The sequence below is a fragment of the Geotrypetes seraphini genome, chromosome 12, assembly GCF_902459505.1.
Source record: "Geotrypetes seraphini chromosome 12, aGeoSer1.1, whole genome shotgun sequence".
NCBI classification, from domain to species: domain Eukaryota; kingdom Metazoa; phylum Chordata; class Amphibia; order Gymnophiona; family Dermophiidae; genus Geotrypetes; species Geotrypetes seraphini.
In genome coordinates this window covers 113,733,164-113,755,342 of record NC_047095.1, presented here as the reverse complement: position 1 = coordinate 113,755,342, position 22,179 = coordinate 113,733,164, and the positions used below count along the sequence as shown (strand labels likewise).

The window sequence follows — 22,179 nt, the reverse complement described above, 5'->3', positions numbered from 1 at the left end:
AAGCAGATGCTTCCCCCATGTCTTAATAACAGACTATGGACTTTTCCTCCAGGAATTTGTCCATACCTTTCTTAAATCCAGCTACGCTATCTGCTTTTACCATAACTTCTGGACACTTCATTTTTAAGTTTAGATCTTTCCTTCCAAACAGAGACCTTGCTAGATGTCAAATACAGCACAAGGTAACTTCACACGGACTTAGCTGTGCAGGAAATGTGAATTTCCTCATACACCCACCATATACTGCAAAAATGTGCAAAGGTCTGGTTTTTTCTTTCGATCACTACATAGCCTAATGCCACACAAGCAGCGCTGTTACAAACATATTCTGAAGGTCAATGCTAAGGTTAACAAAGTTTCCTTCCTTGGACCACAAGGAGATACTGACAAACCACTGGAAGAGATCCCAAAACAACTACCCAGGCACAACACCCAAAGACCCACTCAGTGTGTGAACCAGTTGAGTGGAGTGGACTAACTGGGGGGTGGAAATGGGCCTGGAGTTTGCTCAGCAGAATTTCCCAGACCACCTCTTCCTCTCAACACATTGACACGCTTCCACCACTAGGGACACCTCACCGGGTAGGCCAGCAATGCTTATAAACTTTATAAAACACATTATTATATTTTCTTATAAAGCACATATTTTAACTGAACTCTCTTAACATCCTCAGCCTTGCCATTCACAAAAAACAGAAGGAAGAAAAGTTCCCATTTCCCCCGGCCTATACAATATTTTTCTTCTGCAGACCCTTCAAAAGTCTGACCAAATCTTCATTTCACTTGCATTATAAAGTACTAAGGATGCCATCTCTCCCCAATCCCAGGTCCTAAAGTCTAAGACAGTAGCGCAAACTAGTTCTGCCCGATTCAGGAAAAAAAATTCGATTCGATTCAGCCTATTGAATTGGTTTTTCAATTCGATTCGATTTTCCTGGTGGGTTTATTTTATAGCTTTTTCACCCCCTTTGGCTTCTCCTAACCACACTGGAACTGTGGTGTAAACCAGTGGTTCCCAACCCTGTCCTGGAGGACCACCAGGCCAATCAGGTTTTCAGGATAGCCCTAATGAATATGCATGGAGCAGATTTGCATGCCTCTCACTTCCATTATATGCAAATCTCTCTCATGCATATTCATTAGGGCTAGCCTGAAACCCCGATTGGCCTGGTGGTCCTCCAGGACAAGGTTGGGAACCAGTGGTGTAAACAAAATAAAGAAACAAAAAGGACTTTTCCTCTCTGTTAAATCCTAGCTCACATTTGCGGTCTAACACCAGCTCTGGCAGGATACACTTTTCAAATCTGACATATTGTAATCACAAAAGAGAAAATAAAATTATTTTTCTACCTTTTTGTTGTCTGGTCAATATTCAAATCTTGTTGGTCCCAGGCTCATGTTGGTCCCAGGCTCTGGTTGTTTTGCTTGCCATGGTCTCCTTCTTTCTTCTTTCTCCATCCTAACCATCAATCTGCCATCTCTGTCCTCCACTTCCGTTTACCTTTCCCTCCCCCGGAGGTCTGGCATCTTTCCTTTTTTTTCATCTCCATCCACAGATTCACCTTTTCTCAACTACTCTTTCATCCAGCATCTCTCCCTCCTTCCCCACCACCCCAGGGTCTACCATCTCTCTCTTTCTCTTCCCAACTATCCTCCTATCCAGTATCTCTATCCTCCCTCCACAACATCCCTTGTGTCCAACTTCTCTCCCTTTCTGTTCCTTCCCTCCATAAATCCCATTATCCACCATCTTTCTCCCACTCCTCTGTTTTTAGACCCATTATTTCTTCCCCCCAAAGTTCGGCATATATACGTATCTTTGAAACCCCCCTTCCCTCCCTCCCTCCGTGTACTTTTACACCAGGACCCCCTCCCCTGGAGGTCTGTCTCCCCTTGAAGGCCTGTCCCCCCGAAGGACTGCACCTCCCCCCGAAAGTCTATCCTCCCTGAAGGCCTGCACCTGCCCTGAAGACCTAAATCCCCCTTGAAGGCCTACACCCCCCCGAAGGTCTGTACCTCTGGAGCTGTTGGGTGGCGGTGGAGAGGGCAGGCAGACTTCGATGTGGGTCAGCTTCGGGGGTGTAGGACAAAGGCTGGAAGGCAGGGAGGGGGAGGGGGCATGAACTCGGGGCAGAGAAGGAAGAGAAGAGGCATGAATGTGGGACACAAGGGAGGGAGGAAGGAGGCATGAACGTAGGACACAAGGGAGGGAGGAAGGGGGCACTAACTTGGGACATAGGAGGGAGGGAATAGAAAGGGACAATTGTTGGGCCTGAGTGTGTGAGTGAGAGGGAAAGAAATGGCACATATGGGGAAGAGGAAAATTGGGCATAAAGAGAGAGTGGAGTGAGGTAGAGATGCATGAGGAATTGAAGAATGAGAGGGAGAAATGTTGGATATGGTGGTGGAGAGGGAACAGAGGAATAGATTGAAGGGGATATAAGAGGGAGGAATGTTGGGCATAGTGATGGAGGGAGAGATGTGGCATGATATTGGAGAGGGGTGATAGAATGAGAAATGGGCATGAAGCTGGTGGGCAGTAGAGAAAAATGCTGTACATGATCTCTGGGGGATGAAAGAGGAAGAAAAGTTGGACTCCTGGACGGACAGAGAGAGATGGTTGGGGAATGGAATGAGGTCTACAGGAGAGGAAGCATGCAAGAGGGAAAAATAAATAAATATTAGATTTACAGTCAGAAGAAGGAAGTTCAACAAGAGATTCATGAAATCACCAGACAACAAAGGTAGGAAAAATGATTTTATTTTCAATTTAGTGATTAAAATATGTTATTATTTTGCTCTATATTTGTCTATTTTTTTCTATAGTTGTTACTGATTGCATATTTTAAAGTCATCGATCTTGACCTCTTTGAAACCCCCCGAATATAAATTTTAATTAACTTTTTCTCTGCGTACAGTGTTTTTTGTGTTTTAAATATTTTTATTGTTGGTAGATCATTTTGACTTGGTAATTTCAAAAGTAGCTCGCAAGCCAAAAAAGTATGGGCACCCCTGATCTACTGTGTGTTTTTGAAACATTTTCAAAAAGCAAAGAAACAAAAGAAAAATGAAGAAAACAAGCCATTAGGATGAAGAAGGGGCCCAGCATTTGTAGTAGAAAGGCCACAGACATTCTAGCAGAGAAATCAGGCACCCGTGGGGGCACTGCATTAAACTTCACATAACAAGGCCCAGGAACACATCTCACCATAACCCCCTTATAATGTATGGTGAGTCCTCTAAATCCTACTGGACACCACACCAGGTTTATTAATTATTTATATACTGCCTACCATTGGAGGTTATCTAAGCAGTTTTTACATTCAGGTACTCAAGTATATTTTTCCCTAACCGTCCCCAATATACCTAATGTACTTGGAGTGATAGAGTGTTAAATAACTTGTCCAGGATCACAAGGAACAGTGCTGGTCTTGAACCCACAACCTTGGGGAGCTGAGGCTATAGCTCTAACCACTAGGCAACTCCAGGAACCTTCTTGCTGCTCTACTAGGACTGGCCATAACTTCTGAAGCTATCATACAGGCAGGTATGTACTGTTTCATTCACATCTTTGGAGGGTGGAGGGCGCCACTGACCACTGGGGGAGTATGGTGGATCATGCCTACATCCCTCCAGTGATCATCTGGTCAGTTTTGGCACCTTTTTGGTACTTTTTCATTATTAAAACAAGTCAAGCCTCAAATGTTCAAATTTTGCACTGGACATTTTCTAAAATGTTTGATTATTGAAGAAAAATGTCCAAATCATAATCCTGTCCTAGTCCCACCCAAATAAAAGGAGCAAAAAACACTCATACTAATAGACCACATAATAATTGTGTGTTAAACGTAATGCAGGGTGTTCCAAAACCAGCAAGAAACCTAAATGGTTTACAAAAGGAACTCAAATCCAGAAGGATATGGCTTCCTGAGGTACAGAGACTTGAGAAAGAGAGACATAGAGACTATCACTGGTCTGCTATGGGAAAAACTATCAGAGAGAAACCCCAGTACAGGAGAAAAACTCTCAAAACTACAGAAAACCTGGGCTTAGAATTACGGTTTAAAATGTTAAGGAACACCCACCATTAAGGGGAGTAATCATCAGGAGTAAGTTAGATTGAAAAAAAACTAAGGGTGGCGGTAATCCAAAAAGCGTTCCAGAATTTCTAGCAGTAGAAAAACGCTCAAAAATGTCCACATAGCCTTACTGTAGTTTTCAAATCGCTGTGCTGTGTCATGCAGTATAGAGCTTTATAGCAGCAGTCCAAGCAGGGAAATCCATACCACAACGTCGGCTGCCAGAACCCAGGTTTATTTGAATAATTCAACAAGAGAATCCTTGTTTTGCCATTTATTGCTGCGTCAGGAAATGTGACCTCTCTGCTAACAACCGCACGTAGAGTGAGAGAGACGGAGCATGATAAGGGCTGGCCCAATGATGTCATCAATGACATGAAAAGTTCAGAAGCATTTTAAAGGGCCAACTACCCACTGAAGAAACCAGATAAATGACCGAAGATAGAAAACATCTAACCAATGCAACAAACCCATTGTTTAATTTATTTTTATTATATTTTAATGTTTATTTTAAACCCAAACCATGAATTCAAGATGTCCTCTTCAGACTGAGATGGACTTCAGACAACTACCATAGAGGTGATCTACAAACTATGTTTTGAAAATAGTGGATTGGAACATTTGGTGAGATAAACAACCATCTGCTCCTTTATGCCACTTTTTGAATGTTTGAACTTTTTCTTGTTCAACTATCAGATTCATTTTCAAAAAACGAAAGGAAGAACAACCAAAATTATAAAGGGAATGGAGCTCCTCTCATATGAAGATAGACTAAAGAGGTTAGGGCTCTTCAACTTGGAAAAGAGATGTCCAAGAAGGGATATGATTGAGGTCTACAAAATCCTGAATGGTTTAGAATGGGTAAAAGTAAATTGACTTTTTACTCCTTCAAAAGTACAAAGACTACATAATTACATGGAAATACTTTTAAAACAAATAGGAGGAAATATTTTTCCATGGAAAAAATAGTTAAGCTCTGGAAGTCATTTGCCAGAGGATGTGGTAACAGTGGTTATTGTATCCTAGTTTTAAAAATATTTGGATAGGTTCCTGGAGGAAAAGTAAATAGTCTGCTATTCAGATAGACTTGATGGAAGCCATTGCTTGCCCTGGAATCAGTAGAATGGAATTTTGCTAGTATTTGGATTCTGCCAGGTATTTGTGTCCTGGATTGACCACTGTTCAAAACAGGATACTGGGCTAGATGGACCATTGGCATGACCCAGTATGGTTATTCTTATGTTCTAAAGGGAGTCTGGTGGTTTTTTTCAAATTCTTGTAAGAAGAAGCTGCTTTCAGAAATATTATTGGTCTTTTTTTTTTAAAAAAAATCTTTATTCATTTTAAAGCTAACAATAAGTGCAACATATACAAATATTTTATACTTTATTTTTTTTATTTTTTATTTATTGAAATTTTACATAATTCACAAGAATATTCATCTTGTACAAGTAAAACAGAAAAGAAACAAATTAAATAAACTCACAATTACTGCTATCAGGAAAATTTCATTCTTTCTTACATAGAAACATAGAAACATAGAAATAGACGGCAGATAAGGGCCCACGGCCCATCTAGTCTGCCCACCTTAATGTCCCTCCCCTACCTTTGCCCTGTGAAGAGATCCCATGTGCCGATCCCATTTGGCCTTAAAATCAGGCATGCTGCTGGCCTCAATCACCTGCAGTGGAAGACTATTCCAGCGATCAAACACTCTTTCAGTGAAAAAGAATTTCCTGGTGTCACCTCGTAGTTTCCCGCCCCTGATTTTCAACGGATGCCCTCTTGTTGTCGTGGGACCCTTGAAAAAGAAGATATCTTCCTCCACCTCGATGCGGCCCGTAAGATACTTGAACGTCTCGACCATGTCCCCCCTCTCTCTGCGCTCCTCGAGCGAGTAGAGCTGTAATTTGTCAAGCTGTTTTTCGTATGGTAGATCCTTGAGTCCCGAGACCATCCGGGTGGCCATTCTTTGCACCAACTCCAGTCTCAGCACATCCTTGCGATAATGCGGCCTCTTAGACCACTAATTCTGGAGGGAGAGGAGATGAATATATTGAAGAGATAACAAACATAAGTAATAACTATATTCTTGAAAGGCTTAACAGTCTTTAACCCCCCTCTTTTCTTCCTACTCTTAAACATTCCGGGTAGCAAGATTCTTTAAATCTAAAAAGGTGCGTAACTGTTCTGGTGCATAGTAGACATATATATTTTATACTTTAAACAGCACTTAAATTCAATCAAAATATATTTCATAACAAATATATATCTCTTCCCCCCTCTTATACACACAAAAAATTACAATCAACAATAAATTAAATTAAAGGTATTTCCCCACCCTGGACATGTATAATCAAAGGGCTAAATCAATAATCACTCCTTACAGAATTTTGTCAATGGTTCCCAAACATCCTTAAATGTTCTATAATGTCCCAGTTGTATGGCCATCATATGTTCCAGTTTAAAAGTGTGGCATAAAGATTCCCACCAGAAATTATAATTTAATTGATCCCAGTTTTTCCAGTTCTTCAAAATAAGTTGTATGCCAACTCCTGTTATAATAAAGAGATGTTTGTTGTTATGGGAATTTATTGGGCTTTTAGCCCTCATTGACGTGCCAAATAGCACTGTATCATATGTCAATCCCACTGGAGTTTCCAGTAGTCTATTGATTTGACTGCAAATGGATCGCAAAAATTTAAGTATCAAGAGAGAAAAGAAGAGCAGATGATCCGTTGTCCCTATATCGAGATGACCGTGCCAGCATATATTTGACCTAGAACTATCTAATTTTTGTAATCTAACTTGGGTCCAAAAACTTCTATGTAACAAAAAAAAACCCAAGTTTGTCTCATAGATGCTGACGCTGTGCATATTATCCTCCAATTCCAAATTTGTGACCATTGAGATACAGAAATCTGCTGTTTTATCTCAATGCTCCAAATGTCTCTAAGACTAGTTTTTGGTTTCTTATTCATATAATCAGATATTAATTTATACCACTGGGTGGTGTGATGTCCTAGGAAATCTATCTGGAAGCATAGGACTGGCAAGCTACACTGATTTTTTAGATTTTGGCAATCAGGGAACCCCTTCTGAATGGCTTGCTTCAACTGCAACCATTTATAAACTTGAGAGTTTGCAATGCCAAATGATTGTTGCAGTCGTGAAAAATCAAGCATATTCCCATCTGATAAATTATCATCTAGTGTACGTATACTTGCTTGCATCCAATGTTTCCAGAAGATCTTGCTAGCCCATCCGGACATGCAAATTAGCTAAAACCCCATGCAAAGTAACCAAGCGATTGATGCACTAACATCGCTTGGCTATTCCAAAGAAATGGGTTTTTTGCAATCGGAAAAAACGACTGTTGGTAACTGTGGTGCAGGGGTGTTCTGCGTGGCAGGAGCATCCCTCCTGCCTATTTTGGGGGGAAGGGATTGGTTCGGGGGCATCGGCCGGGAGGGGCGTTTTCTTTTTTTTTTTTTTAAATGGGACAGATTGTGCATGTGTAAATCTTGACAATTTGAATCTTGGAGTTTAGCCATAAGGACTGACATGTAGACTTCTCTACTGGAACATGTGTTAAGTTGTTATGAAGGATCCAATACATACCCTGACACAGTATATAGGCCAGATGGTACCAATAAAAATTGGGAAAATTTACCCTACCCACCGCAATTGGTTTTTGTAAAGATACTAAAGCAATTCTCGCAGTTTTACCCAGCTAAATAAATGTAGTAAGAATACCATTTAATTTCTTATAAAAGGACCCCTGTAAAAATACTGGTATCATGCCCATTTGGTATCAAACCACAGGCAAAATCTTCATCTTAACTGTTTGAACTCTCCCCCTCCAAGACAGATGCAATGGGTTCCACTGTTCACACATTTATGTGACCTTCAGCAGTAAAGATTTTTCATTTACTTTTATCGTCTCTTCCAGCGTTTTTTGAATCCAAATACCTAAATATTTTATACCCTCATCCTTCCAAAGAAAAGGGAATGTATCAAATAATCATTTTGGACAGTGTACATTTAACGGATGAACCTCTGATTTACTCCAATTTATTTTATATCCAGAAAATTTGCCAAATTGGTCAATCAAATTAGTAAATGCGGGATGGATCTTTCAGGATTCCTCAAATGAAGCTAAATATCATCTGTATACTGTCACAAGCCTGATCCCAGTTCCAGCCTTGTACCAGTGAAGAGCCCCAGGAATCGCCCAGTGAAAATAATCAGAGCTGAACAATATGTCCCTGCGGGGTAGGAACAAGACCAGGAAGCATAGGCTGTGTTCAGGCAGGGCTTAGTACATAGCCCTGGGAAAAATAGTTTAGCCCCTTTAAATCCTCCATCTTTGAAAGTGCTGGCTAATCAGGTTAGAAGGCAGCCTCAGCTGGAGAGAGCCCTCCCCCCCCCCCCCCCCCCCCCCCCCCCCCGTGTAGGGCTGGGCGTGGTACAGCAGCTCTTGAGCACTTGAAGAGCTGGCTGTCTAGGAGGAAGGGAGAGTCAAAGGAAGTTCTAATGTGGGAAGAGCCTTCAATTCCTCCAGATCCCACAGATGTGAAAATGCTGAACACAGAGCCAGAAGAAACAGCCTTGGTAAACCAGGAACATGAGGAAATGGACTGGAGTGCTTTACCAGAATTGGGGCTTACTGAAGAAATGGATGTAAGCTGATTGAATTGTGGGCTTGTGTTTTGCATAGCTTTCTTTTTGAGTGAACTTTCCTTTTTGGGTTTTTGAATGTTTGACTTCTGGGACAATAAGTGAATTCTTTGAGCATGCTAGCAGAGGGACGTATGCTAGTACATTGTTTTGTTTGTTTGGAAGTTTTTTTTCTTGAAGCCAGATGGCTGCTGCAGGCTGTGGCTTGGCTGCAGTGAAGCAACACTAGCAGTAACTCTCATAGAGTTAGAAAACCCTGAAGGCTAGGGCAGGATCTGCCCAACATCTTAGTGGTGGGATCTGAGGGTTATTTTGCTCTTTGTCCGTACAAGGAGCCGATTTGGTAAATCCGCCAACTTTCTGCTATTGAACTCGGAGGGGAAGAAAAGATCTATAATATTGCAATGTGTTGTGTTTTTTTTGTGATTGCACTGAAGACTATGGGAGACTGAATTGAGTATTTGTTCCCTCGCTCCTATAATGAAGTAAGACTTTCCTGGGACATAAGGTATATGCTTTTGAATCTTGACCAGACCAGGCTGGTGAGTGCAGCATTATTTTGTTCCCATTATTATTGCCATTACTTTTGGACTTTTGCTTTTCATACATTTTTAGTTTTGCCCTAACTGAATGATAAATAAATTTGATTTATTTCTTTATGATACTTACCTGAGTTGTGCCATTCTGACTATTACACACAGGGTAAGCTTTCCACAACAGGGACTTCCTCCCTTTTGGGGAAGCACACTGGGACTATATGGTGGTTGTGTGCCGGTCCCTGCTATGCCCTAAGGGACGGCCATGCTACAATACGCAGAGACCTGCATAAGGAATACCCTGTATCTCCTTTGCCTGTTGAATAGCCAATAGCAAGGGTTCTGAAAAAGTATTTTTAATATAGAATCTGGCAGAAGGGGAACTATACAAGGTTTGAATCATTTGTATAAAACCGAAACCAATACCAAACCAATCCAATGCTTGATACATGAAGGTCCACTCCACATGATCAAAGGCCTTCTCTGCATCCAATAATACAAACAGGTCTACTACCATCTTGTTCAGCAATTTTAAATTCAATCTAAACTCCACCATGATCTGACAAAATAATTGGATCAGTGGTGGCTTTGATGACCTGCTGTACTAATTTATCTGATACAAAAACATAATCTATTCGTGAGAATGATTTATGGACATGGGAGCAGAAATAAACTCCCAAGCATTAAAATGAAGAATCCGCCATATATCTTTCAATCCACAGGATTGTACCAAGTTATTTAACCCTAATGACTTTAGTATTTTACTGGGTTTTTTTGTCCAACAATGGATCCATAACAGCAATAAAATCCCCCGCCACTACTAAATTATAAGCAGCCTGTGGTAGAATCAACTGCTGAAGAGTTCAAAAAAATTCAGCTTGATTTGAATTAGGGGCATAGATGTTTAAAAGCACCAGGATATCTTTCCCCAAGCTCATATCCACATGGATTCATCTGCATGAGATTAAATGCAGCTGAGCATTTCCTATGTACTAATATAGCCACCCCAGCCTTCTTACCCACTGCTGGTGTGAAAAAACAATGCTTAACCCACCCCCTTCCAACTTCATCGATTCTATAGCGGATAAGTGTGTTTCCTGGATATAATATATATCTGCATCCTGTCATTTTAAAAAATTAAGAGTTTTTTTTCCTCTTAATAGGATATTTTACCTGCTTATTAAAAAAATGGCAACAGTTTTTTCCTATCTGCTCTAGTTTTTGATATATAGAACATGTGCCATATACCACTTCACTCATCCATTATAAAATCGGGATATTTTTATGTAGTGTTTAAATTAATATCTTTTAAGTATGAAGGAAAAATTAAAAATTAAAAGTGTACAACATAAAAATCTACTTATTTCATATTAAACATCCTCACTATATCTGCTAACTTGTATGCAAAAACACAAACCAGGAAACGGAAGACAAAGCTGAAAAATCCATTATAATTTAAATCTATGTGCAAGTGTTTTAAAACAGAAGAGATCTGTTAAATAGTGGTTAAAAAATTAATAAATTCAACCATATCTAATGGACAGATGCCTATTCTCTATCTGCCACCCATGTCACAGGCGCTGATTAGAGAATCAGGTTGCCATTAGCTGATTGAAGCAAACTAATCTCCTTGTCATGATCAGCTGAGTAGCAGCAGGGAACCCCTTTGAGACTGTCCACGGCAGGAGGGATATCAATCCCCCCTGCTGTCACTGTTATCTGTCCGTAGCAGGAGGGATGCCCAATCCTTCCTGCTGCCACCCCCGAACCCTACCCCAACTGTCTGCAACAGGAGGGATTGGGCATCCCTCCTGCTGTGGAGAGTTGTGGTAGGGTTCGGGGGTGTTGGCAGGGGGGATTGGGCATCCTTCCTGCCATGGTCAGTTTCAGGGGGGTTTCCTGCTGCTGCTGTCCCTGCCCCTCAGCTGATCATGACAGGGAGATTCTCTTTTTGTGTTCAGCTAAGCAGCCATGTCTATTTGAAATGTTCCCATAGTTTGTAAAATCATATATTTTAGTGGCAAATTTGATTTTAAAGTCCAATTTAAATGAGGTTCTTTATAAGTCCATTCATCGATATACATATCTTCATTTATTAATATATGAAGGAAATTAGGAATACATCTTCTAATATACCTCAATATTTCATAGTAGGTATTTTATCTTCATTTCAGCAACTATTTCTCATCTTATTCATTTGCAAAAGATTTAAGACTGACAGTGGGTCTGATTATTGGTGAATCTCCTTGAAACAGCCTAGCGAAACATGGTTCCATGCCGGAGTCCCGTTTAAACGCTCAAGTAAGAAAAGCTAAGTTATTTACTAAATTACTCCATGAAAATATCTAATGTTTAATAGTTAATGCTTAAAAGGTTTATTTAGATGAAAGAAAAGGGGATATACCGATGAGGAGGCTAGCTACGTTGGAAATTCTGTACTACAACAGATTTATTCTGTACAGAAGTAGCCGCTGAGGTCTTATCCCATAGTACATAAATGAAATGAATAAGATGAGAAATAGTTGCTGAAATGAAGATAAAATACTTACTATAAAATACTGAGGTATATTAGAAGATGTATTCCTAATTTCCTTCATATATTAATAAATATTAATATGCTGGCCTAAATTTCAGGCATATATCACAGCCCTAGGAGACACCTAGGGCTGCTTAAGCTCACTCAAGGCCACTTCTGGGTAAAACTACACGCATGCCCTGCCTTGGCCATGCTTAAGTGTCCTGATGTGTCTCCCTGTAACTGCAACAGATTTCTACACTTTTTAAAAAAGTGCATGCCGATTGGCTGGTTAGATAGCGGTAGGACGCCTACCACTACCTACAGTCGGGATGCCGTTTATAGACTCTGCCCCTTAGTAGATAATTCTATATGGCTGCCTTCATTTCTGTAACCTAAAGCCACATAATAGGCGTCTACTCTCTTATAGAATCCAGACGCCCAAATTATATTATAGAATATTAGTGGAGATGCCCAGACATATGACAGCCATAGATCGGCAGCTAAATGAAGTTGAAACATACATAGCTTACACTATTCTGTAAGTACACCCATGATCTGGCTGTCAATGGCATGTGGTGAGGGCTTTCAGTCAATCAAATTCAGATCAGTACTGTCAGGTCCTTCAGTGGGTTCAGAGAATCCCTAGCTCTACAGCCACGTTCTTTTATTGTTTACTTTTTGCTTGATGCAGATTGATTTGTTCAGTAGGCAGCCTGCTCAACCAGTCACACTGCATCAAACAAAAAGTAAACGGAAAAAAAAGCAGGGATCTTGGGCTGGATATTCTTTGAATCCCCAGAAGGCTTTGACAGTATTGATCTGAATTTGATTGGCTGAGCAGCTTCTGCCTGTTGCCTGCTCAGCCAATCAAATTCAGAACAGTGGCCTCAGGGCCTTTAAGGGGTAGGGTGATTCCCCTGAAGGCTCTGACTGCACGCCATTGCTGGCTGTCCTTTGGTCTTGCCTCTGCCATCTGACCTGGGCTTTCAAGAGGGTCTTTTGAAATGACATCCATTTGCTCTTTATAACCTTTTGAAACCAGCTTGCTGTTACAGGGTAACCTGTGGTATAGTTAGGGGAGGGGTGTAGACTTCCTGGGCACTGTGTCAGTGGGAGCGCTGGCACTTCTTCACAACTTCTGCCTGTTGCTCGTGCCAGACTGGTTCCTCACTAAATCGCTTCCAGGTCTGATGCCAGAAGGAAATCCAATGCTGGGATGAGGAGCATGCTGCAGAAGCCACGTGTGCTTACAAAGATTTAGAGGTACAGGGGGAAGGAGAGTGCAAGTGTGGAGTGGGGGCCGGGAAGGATCGGAGTGTGGAGGGGCCCACCGCCCTGGATACTTCCTACCCTTACCATGCCACTAAGGGTAACTGTTAATATTCAGCAGAGATAACCAGCTGTGATTTAACCAATTAGGGCCATCGCTGACTAGTTAAATCAGTCTGAATAACAGTGTAATTATGTTTTTAAGTATGCCATGTAAGTGTACATTAGCCTTGTAGATAAATGTTCTTAAACAAACTTGCCTGTTCAGGACATTCCTGAAAATGTGTCCTTTATTCTTTAGCTTCATCATTATCTGAGGAATGTTCGCTTTAAGAATGTGCTGGGTGAAGAGATCTCTATTGATGAAAAGGGAGGCCTACCCGTTGAATACAGTATTAGTAATCTGATTTTTCTGCCCAATAAGACAATAGAAGACATAATTATTGGAAGATATAAACCTTATGCTCCCCTTGGTGAGGATTTCACAATCAATGAAAAAGAGAAAGGGTGGAAAGCTGCATTTATCCAGGTGAGAGTGATGTAGCATTTGTAATATCGAAAAAAAAAAACCCCGACTGAGCAGAAGATCGACAAGATAAAATATGACAACAGATCACGCAATATTTCTTGCTAAAATTTTATTCACCATGCCAACATAACACACGGCACACATAGCAATAAAAGTGTAATAAGAGAATAGAAATGTGTGTATGTAGGTATGGATGGATGGATAGATGTTAGTTTTTCACTCTCTGCAATTGGGTTGAGTGGGTGGGTGGAGAGAGAGAGTCTATTTCAAGGATGGATTTTGGCTCTTAATATCCTAAACTTTGTGTTAATAATGTTATGAACATAAGCAATGCCTCTGCTGTGTTTAATTTGTTCCTCCTGCTTTATTGTATGTTATAAAAATTTTGGGAATTGAAAAAAACAAACACAAAGCATGTCCACACAAGGGCTGAGTCAACAGCTATATCCACAACTTATAATAAAACAAAACAAATAACTTGTTAATATAAATAGTACATAAATTAAGAAACTTGTATTAAAAAGACAATTATAAAAACATTAAACAATCTTTAACCATGTACAACATTCTTGAATATGTGAAAAATCAATAAATCTAGACACGTGTTAAAAAGTACATAAGCCTGCCAGTATAGAAAAACCATAAAAATAATTTCTATTTAGATACTAAAATCTTGGAATGGTCTCTCCATGACATCATAAGCCAATGTAACTTAACCAATACAGGAGTGACATGTTTATTCTGAGGAATACCTCCAATCACTCTTGTAGCGCCTATAAGGGAGGACTAGTTAGGTTTCACTTGGTGCCGTTATTGAGGCTGCATATTGACACCTAACTAAAATCTAAGCCTAAACTAAATTATTTCAATTAGCTTAAATGGTGTGGTAATTGAAGTTAATTGAATAATTAAAAAATAAAATAAAAAGTTCTTGTTCAATGAGCAGCAAATAATATAATTTGATATGTAAAGTATATTTACTTCAAGGTAATAGAATTTAATGTCCAGAGCACACTAAAAACAATAAAATTAAGTGCTTCATGTTTATTTTAATATAAGAGCTCTATAACTAATAAGAATCAAGCCTTTGAATTTTTGGTTGGTTTTTTAAAGCAGGTCTCTGAGACCCTTTTTCCTCTCTTAAATTGATCACTTGTGATTCCTATTAGGTCATAAGAACATAAGAACATAAACAGTGCCTCTGATGGGTCAGACCAGGGGACCATCATGCCCAGAAGTCCGCTCATGCATCGGCCTATCAGGTCCAGGACCTGTATAGTAACACTCTATCTATATCCTTCTATACCCTTTTCCTTCAGGAAATTGTCCAATCCCTTCTTGAACTCCAATACCGTACCCTGTCCTATCACGCCATCTGGAAGCGCATTCCAGGTGTCCACCACCCGTTGGGTGATGAAGAACTTCCTAGCATTGGTTCTGAATCTGTCCCCTTTTAATTTTTCTGAATGCCCTCTCGTTCTTGTAGTTTTCGAAAGCTTGAAGAATCTGTCCCTCTCCACTTTCTCTATGCCCTTCATGATTTTGTAAGTTTCTATCATATCCCCTCTAAGTCTCCACTTCTACAGGGAAAAGAGCCCCAGTTTCTCCAATTTTCCAGCAAATGAAAGGTTTTCCATACCTTTTATCAAACGTGTCGCTCTCTTCTGAACCCTCTCGAGTGTCGCCATATCCTTCTATAGGTATGGCGACCAATATTGGACGCAGTACTCCAGATGCGGGTGCACCATCGCCCAATACAACGGGAGGATAACTTCTTTCGTTCTGGTTGTAATACCCTTCTTGATTATACCTAGCATTCTATTCACTTTCTTAGTGGCCGCTGCGCACTGTGCAGACGGCTTCATGGTCTTGTCCACTATTACTCCCAAGTCCTTTTCTTGGGTATTCTCACTCAGTAACAGCCCTCGGGTTTCTGTTCCCTACGTGCAAGACTTTACATTTTTCTACATTAAACTTCATCTGATATCTTGTCCCCACTCCCCTAGTTTGTTTAGGTCCCTTTGTAAATCTTCGCAGTCCTCTTTAGTCCTAGCCCCATTAAATAGTTTGGTGTCGTCTGCGAATTTTATTACTTCGCACTTCATCCCTGTTTCTAGATCATTTATAAATACACTAGTATTTTAGCCCTTTACATTAACGGGTGCTAGAACAGGGGTGCCCACACTTTTTGGGCTTGCGAGCTACTTTTAAAATGACCAAGTCAAAATGATCTACCAACAATAAAATTAAAAAAAAACACAACGCACACTGTACGCATAGAAAATGTTAATTATCATTCCTATTCCGGGGTTTTTCAAAGAGGTCAAAGCAGATGACTCTATGCACTGTCACCTCAGTAACAACCATACAAAAATAGACAAATATACCCCCCTCCCTTTTTACTAAACCACGATAGCAGTTTTTAGAGCGCAGGGAGCTGTGCTGAATGCCCAGCGCTGCTCTCGACGCTCATAGGCTCCCTGCGCTAAAAAACTCTATTGCGGTTTAGTAAAAGGGGACCTTAGTGTAAAATATAGACAGCAGATATAAATTGAGACACATTTCGATCACTAAATTTAAAATAAAATCATTTTTCCTACCTTGTCTGGTGATTTCATGAGTCTCTGGTTGCACTTTCTTCTTCTGACTGTGCATCCAGTCTTTCTTCCCTTCTTTCAGCCTGTATGCTTCCTCTCCTCCACACCTCATTCCCTCCCCCAACTTTTCCTTCCTCTCCCCTGCCCTTTCTTTCTCTCTGCCTCCCTTTCCTTTTTTTCTGTTTCTCTTCTTTCCTTCTGTCTCCCTGCCTGCCCTTTTTCTTTCTTTCTTTCTCCCTGCCCTCCCCCAAGACACTGCCACTGCCATCGGGGACCCAAACTGCCATCGGGGACCAGGACCCAAACCGCCACCAATAACAGGCCCGAAAGCCGACGCCAATAACACGCCCAAAAGCCGACGCCGCCCCAACCTCTCCCTGCTTCGGCCGACCAGCATCGCGAGGAACTGTTGGGGGAAATGCTGCCGGGTCCTGCCTTCGCGGAAACAGAAAGTAGGCAGGACCCGGCAGCAAGAAGAGGAAATGCTTCACTAACATGTCTCCCGCCTTAGCCCGTAGCGAACGCTTGCTTCAGGGCTCTCAACATGTGCGTGCAGGCTTCCCTTCTCCCCCCCCTCCCCCTCCCCGGGCATAACTTCCGGTTTCGGAGGGAAGAGAAGAGAAGCCTGCACGCACACGTTAGAGCCCGGAGCATAAGTTCGCTAGGGGCTGAAATCTCCAAGCCGGTTTTTTTTTAATGTTCAGCAGCGGCAGATGACAGCTGGGCGGACCGCCCAGCTAAAAGGCCCTAGGGAGAACACTGGAGAGGAAGGCTGATCGGCCCGTAGATCAGGACGGCAACATGAGTGCGATCGACTTGAGTTGCCTTCCTGAGCTACTGGTCGATCGCGATCGACGCGTTGGGCACCCCTGTGCTAGAATATATGTCTGTGTGTCTTTATTTCTGTCTCTCTCTCCCTCCCGCTGTCTTTCTCTCTCTCCCTGGCCCCCTTTGTTTGTCTGTCTTTGTGTGTCTCTTCCTGCTCCTGTGTCTTTCTTCTTTTATTTCTGTGCGGTCTGTCTGTCTTTCTATCTATCTGTCTCTCTCCCTGCCTCCTATGCAGCAGCATTTCTCTCCCACCACTTCCCTGTGCAGCAGCCACAGCAGCATTCCCTCCCCCTCCATATCCCTCCCCCCACACCACTTCCCTGTGCAGAAGCAGCGTTTCCCCTACACCCCCTTTCCCTACCCACAGTCTGCCGGCTCTCTTAGTCTCTTACCGTCCCCCCCCATTTCCGCGGTCCTGACAAACCTTCTGATTCCAGCAGCCTCTGCAGCACTCTACACACGCTGCTTCGGGGCCTTCTACTGCCCAGCAAATCAGGGCAAATCAAGACCCCAAAGCAGCGTGTGTAGAGTGCTGCAGACGCTGCTTGAATCGGAAGGTTTCAGGATCCGCAGCCCTTGCCGGACCTGAAGCGAGCTCTGGGGGTTTTTGGTTTTTTTACGCGGGCCCAGCCGGAGCAGGAGGAGAAGCATGGGAGCCAGGAAGTAAAGTCCGTTGGGGTAGTGGAGGAGGGTGGAGAGCAGCTCCTCTCCCTTCCAGCTCCGGTCCGGCCCCCGCTGATCTCGCCCTGGCTAGTTCACACTCGGAAGCCGCGGTAGACGCGGCGCTGTACGGCCTCTTCTTTCTGCTGCCGCAAGCATGGGTTCTGGGGTAGGACGGCAACGGTGGCCGCAAACTTACAGGTTTATCCTTCAGACGGCAAGAGCTTCAGCGCCACCACACACATGCGCACTCCTACCTGCGGGAGACTACAGCGCACAGAAAACGGAACACGCAGGTGGGAGTGCGCATGCGCGATTAGAGTATTATTATATTAGATTGAACAGCAGCGGTCTAAGCACCGACCCCTGCGGAACACCACTCTTGACCCTCCTCCAGTCCGAGTAGTAGCCCTTCACTCCTACCCTCTGCTTCCTACCCGCCAACCAATTTCTGATCCATCTGTGTACGTCTCCTTCCATCCCATGGCACTTCAGTTTCCAAAGTAGGTCATTGCGAAAATGCTCACGGATCACTGGGGAGGCACCGGAACTATCTCTAAGAGTGGTGAGAGCTATGTCTAAGCTCTATCCAGTGAATGAAGAGCATAAGCAGTGCATTGTTTCCCCAAATGTGGATTCTTTGGTGGCTCAGGTCACCAAGTGTACCTCTTTCTGTAGTAAAGATGGAGTGGTATTAAAGGATGCATAAAACCACAGGATTGATTTTATCCTTAAACAGCTTTTTAACTTGGCATACTCTGGTTTGAAGGCAGCCATTGTGGCATCTTTTGTGGCCAGCGCTTGTCACTCCAAGCTGCGCCATGATCCTGGCACCATAGTACTTCATGATCTCCCACTCTTGATTTCAGGCATGGACTATGTGGCTAATGCCTTTTATGACCATTTAGAGTGGTCAGTAAGCTCTTGGCGTACTCTATCTCTGTGTGCCAGATGTTATAGATCTGGCAGTGGTCCAGTGATTCCTTGTCTAAGGCGAATTTCAGCAAAATGACTTCTTTCTGGATTCTCCTGTGGGAAGGCCAGACAAGGAGGCCAGGATCAGAACCACTGTCCAGAGGTTACTAGACATAGCGGCCATATAACTCGTTCCAGAGGAAGACTCAGGCTCCAAGAGATACTCGATATACTGCATCATGCCAAAGAGAGGCTCCAAGGACTAGAGACCAATCCTGCATCTCAAGGCAGTTAATGTGGCCCTCAAAGTTCCCTGCTTCAGAATAGAAATGGTGAGGTCAGTGATCACCTCTGTGGCACCTGGGAATTTCTGGCCTCCCTTGATCTGATAGAGCCTTATCTTCATATTCCCATTTTTCAGGAGCACGGGAAGTATCTGTGATTCCATGTTCTGCAGCAGCTTTTCCAGTTTGCCACATTGCCCTTCAGGTTGGTGACTGTGCCTCGAACTTTCACCCAGGTGATGGTGGTTGTAGCAGCCCACCTGAGGCAGCTCGGGATTAGGTCCATGGATGACTGGCTCATAAGGGCTCCATCAGAGTTTGAGGGCATAAGGTGGTGCATACAGTGGTCTAGCTGCTTCAAAGCCTGGAATGGGTAGTTTAATTTCAGAAGAGCCAGCTCGTCCTAACACAGGATCTGGAATACCTGGGGGGGGGGGGGGGGGGTCTGTTTTGCCACCACTGCCAACACAGTTTCTTCCCACTTCTTGCCAGGAGAAGCTTTATCAGCTGATTTGTGCCTTCATGGACACTCATGCCTCCACAGCTTGGTAGTATCTGCAGGTCCTGGGCTCCATGGTTGTAACCATAGATGTGGTCCCCTGGATGAGGGCCCATTTATGCCTGCTCCAGGATGCTCTCATCTCTCATTGGAGCCCATAGAGAAATCCACTCCACAAGTTTTATTTAAAATATGATTAATCACTTAATCATACTTTTAAGTGATGAACATGGCTACAAAGTTTACAGCGTTCGGGGAAACAACTCATGAGACGTAGACGTGGTGTACAGGATGCTGGAAGCTCGACATAGTCGAATGGCAATTGAATCCTCTCTGTCAAGGGGGATTCCTCTTTGGATCTCTGCTTGGGTGATTCTGTCAACAGATGCAAGTCTGTATCACTGTGGGCCCTTTGCCAGGACAGCCTGGTTCAGGGGCGGTGATCCTCTTCTGAAAAGAGTTGGTAGATCAATCACTTAGACCTTCAAGCAATTCATCTGGCTTTCTGGCATTTCAAATGAACATTGCAGAACAGGGTGGTCTAGTGTTCTCAGACAATGCCACTGTAGTAGATTTTGTCAATCACCATGGGGGCAGTACCTGGGCTGAGTGTCAATAGATTCTGGACCCAGGATAATGACCCCTGTCCTAGAGAGCCTTTCAGTGCATGACTTTGGCCTTTATCCCAGAAAGCCTTTCAGTGATGGCTATGGCGTTCAAAAAGAAAGTGGCTTTTTTTCAGCCATTGTGAAGGAGGACACACGAGATTGGTTCAGCCTTTACCTCGTGAGGACCTTTTTTATGTTTTCCCTCCATGGCCCATGATAGGTCATTTTCTCTGTAGGATCACTTCACAGGGTCACGTCATTCTGATGGAACTAGATTGGCCACAACATCCGTGATATGCCGACCTCAAACATTTCCAAAGATGTCCAGGATGCAATTTAGATATCCGTAGCTAGACCAGTTTTGAAGCATCTAAGTGCCACAAAGGTACCCAAACTGACCATATGACCACTGAAGGGATTAAGTCATGACCTTCCACACTCCCAAGTGGTCACTGACCCCTTTCCACCACCCAAATATCTGAATGAAACAGAACAGCAGAATCTAGTATTGGAAAATCTAGAACAGCAAGCAGGTGGGTGGTGTAGTAAACCATAGATGCTGATGATATTACAATCGTCCTCTCTGTCACATGCCTGACACCCACAGAAACACACAGAATAGACACCATCCTATCTACAATAGAAAATTGGATGACCCTCTACAAATTAAAACTGAACACTGAGAAAGCAAAATTCTTCTTAGCCATAACCACCAACTTTTCAATAAAATCCATAACTCTAAAGGGAACCAACTTCCCCCATCTCTTTCACTATCAGAATCCTGGGCATGCATCTAAATAGACAACTATCCATGTATCCCAAGTCAACCATGTCACTTGCAAAGGATTCAACATACTCTGGAAACTCAGATCCATCACAAAATACTTTGACCAGGTGAATTTCAAACTCCACTGAGAGTAGCTTCAGAGGCAGCCAGGAGAGTCGGGAAGCGGCTGGGCAGAAGCGGGAACACGTGGTGAGCGAAAGGAGAGCAGAGGACAGAGGAGAGAAAGGCAGGCAAGGCATAGAGAGGGGCAGAGGTGAGCGATAACTCCGCCCACCCTCCAACGTCAGCGGCACCCTACAGCCGAACTCCCCCATAAAAGGGGAGGAGCCAACAGCGAGAAGACCACTGAGAGTAGCTTCAGAGCCAGCCAGGAGAGTCGGGAGGTGGCTGGGCAGAAGTGGGAGCATGTGGTGAGCGAAAGGAGAGCTGAGGACAGAGAAGAGAAAGGCAGGCAAGGCATAGAGAGGGTCATAGGCGAGAGATAACTCTACCCACCCCTCTGATGTCAGCAGCACCCCACATCGAACTCCCCCATAAAAGGAGAGGAGCCAACGGCATGCGGCGAAGGCAAGCGGCAAAGGTGCTCGCCTTAGTAAGAGCACCTATGTGAAGGGCCTCAAGAAGGGCAGAGTCAGTACAACAAGGAAAGGCAATAAGGTAAGAAAGCCAACAACTAACACAGCTAAAATAACCAATAAGAACATAAAAGCAAAAACAATGCAGACACAGGTCACACGTAAATTGTTAACTTAAAGTAGGAACACCAACCAACACAGAACACCACAACACTACTCAGCACTAGACAAACATGACACATTAAGAGTGGATACAGGGCAAAACATATAACAAAGGGAATAAGGAAGTAGCAAACAGCAGGCACAGAAGAACACACACACTCACACAAGTACAAAGGAACCCGTGAGATAAAAGAGAGTACTCAAAAACAGGTGAACGACAATGGAAGCAGAGAAAATCCAGAAGATGAGCTTTCCAGTGTTCTGCACAGACTGTCATATGTATGACTACCTCCCCTCAGGGAGACAGTCATATGTATGCGGTTGGTGCCAGGAGCTGAAAAGCTTGAAGAAGTAAGTCAAGCGACTAGAGGACAAGATACAGGAGCTAGAAGGACTTTACACCACAGAGGACCCAATCAGGACAGCCGAGGACTTCATAAGTGAGAGACACATTACATAGAAACATAGAAAATGATGGCAGAAAAGGGCCATGGCCCAAAAAGTCTGCCCACTCTAATGACCCACCCCCCTAATTTCTTCCTTGAAGTGATCCCACATGCTTATCCCATTTTTTCTTAAAATCTAGCATGCTTCTGGCTTCAATTACCTGCAGTGGAAGATCATTCCAATGATCAACGACTCTTTCAGTGAAG

General features: G+C 43.0%; 1 protein-coding gene and 1 long non-coding RNA gene across 2 annotated transcripts in view; one reads left to right on the top strand and one right to left on the bottom strand.

Moving 5' to 3' along the window:
• The window catches only part of LOC117346955, a 46,959-nt gene extending 42,574 nt beyond the window's left edge, over positions 1–4,385 (bottom strand). The window contains exon 1 of the long non-coding RNA XR_004536688.1: positions 4,086–4,385. This is a non-coding gene — a long non-coding RNA (uncharacterized LOC117346955). The remainder of the gene's footprint in view (positions 1–4,085) is intronic.
• Positions 1–22,179, top strand: part of LOC117346953 (vomeronasal type-2 receptor 26-like) — a 107,770-nt gene that overhangs the window by 73,099 nt on the left and 12,492 nt on the right. The window contains exon 3 of the mRNA XM_033917261.1: positions 13,384–13,611. Within this exon, the coding sequence (XP_033773152.1) occupies positions 13,384–13,611 (228 nt within the window). The remainder of the gene's footprint in view (positions 1–13,383; positions 13,612–22,179) is intronic.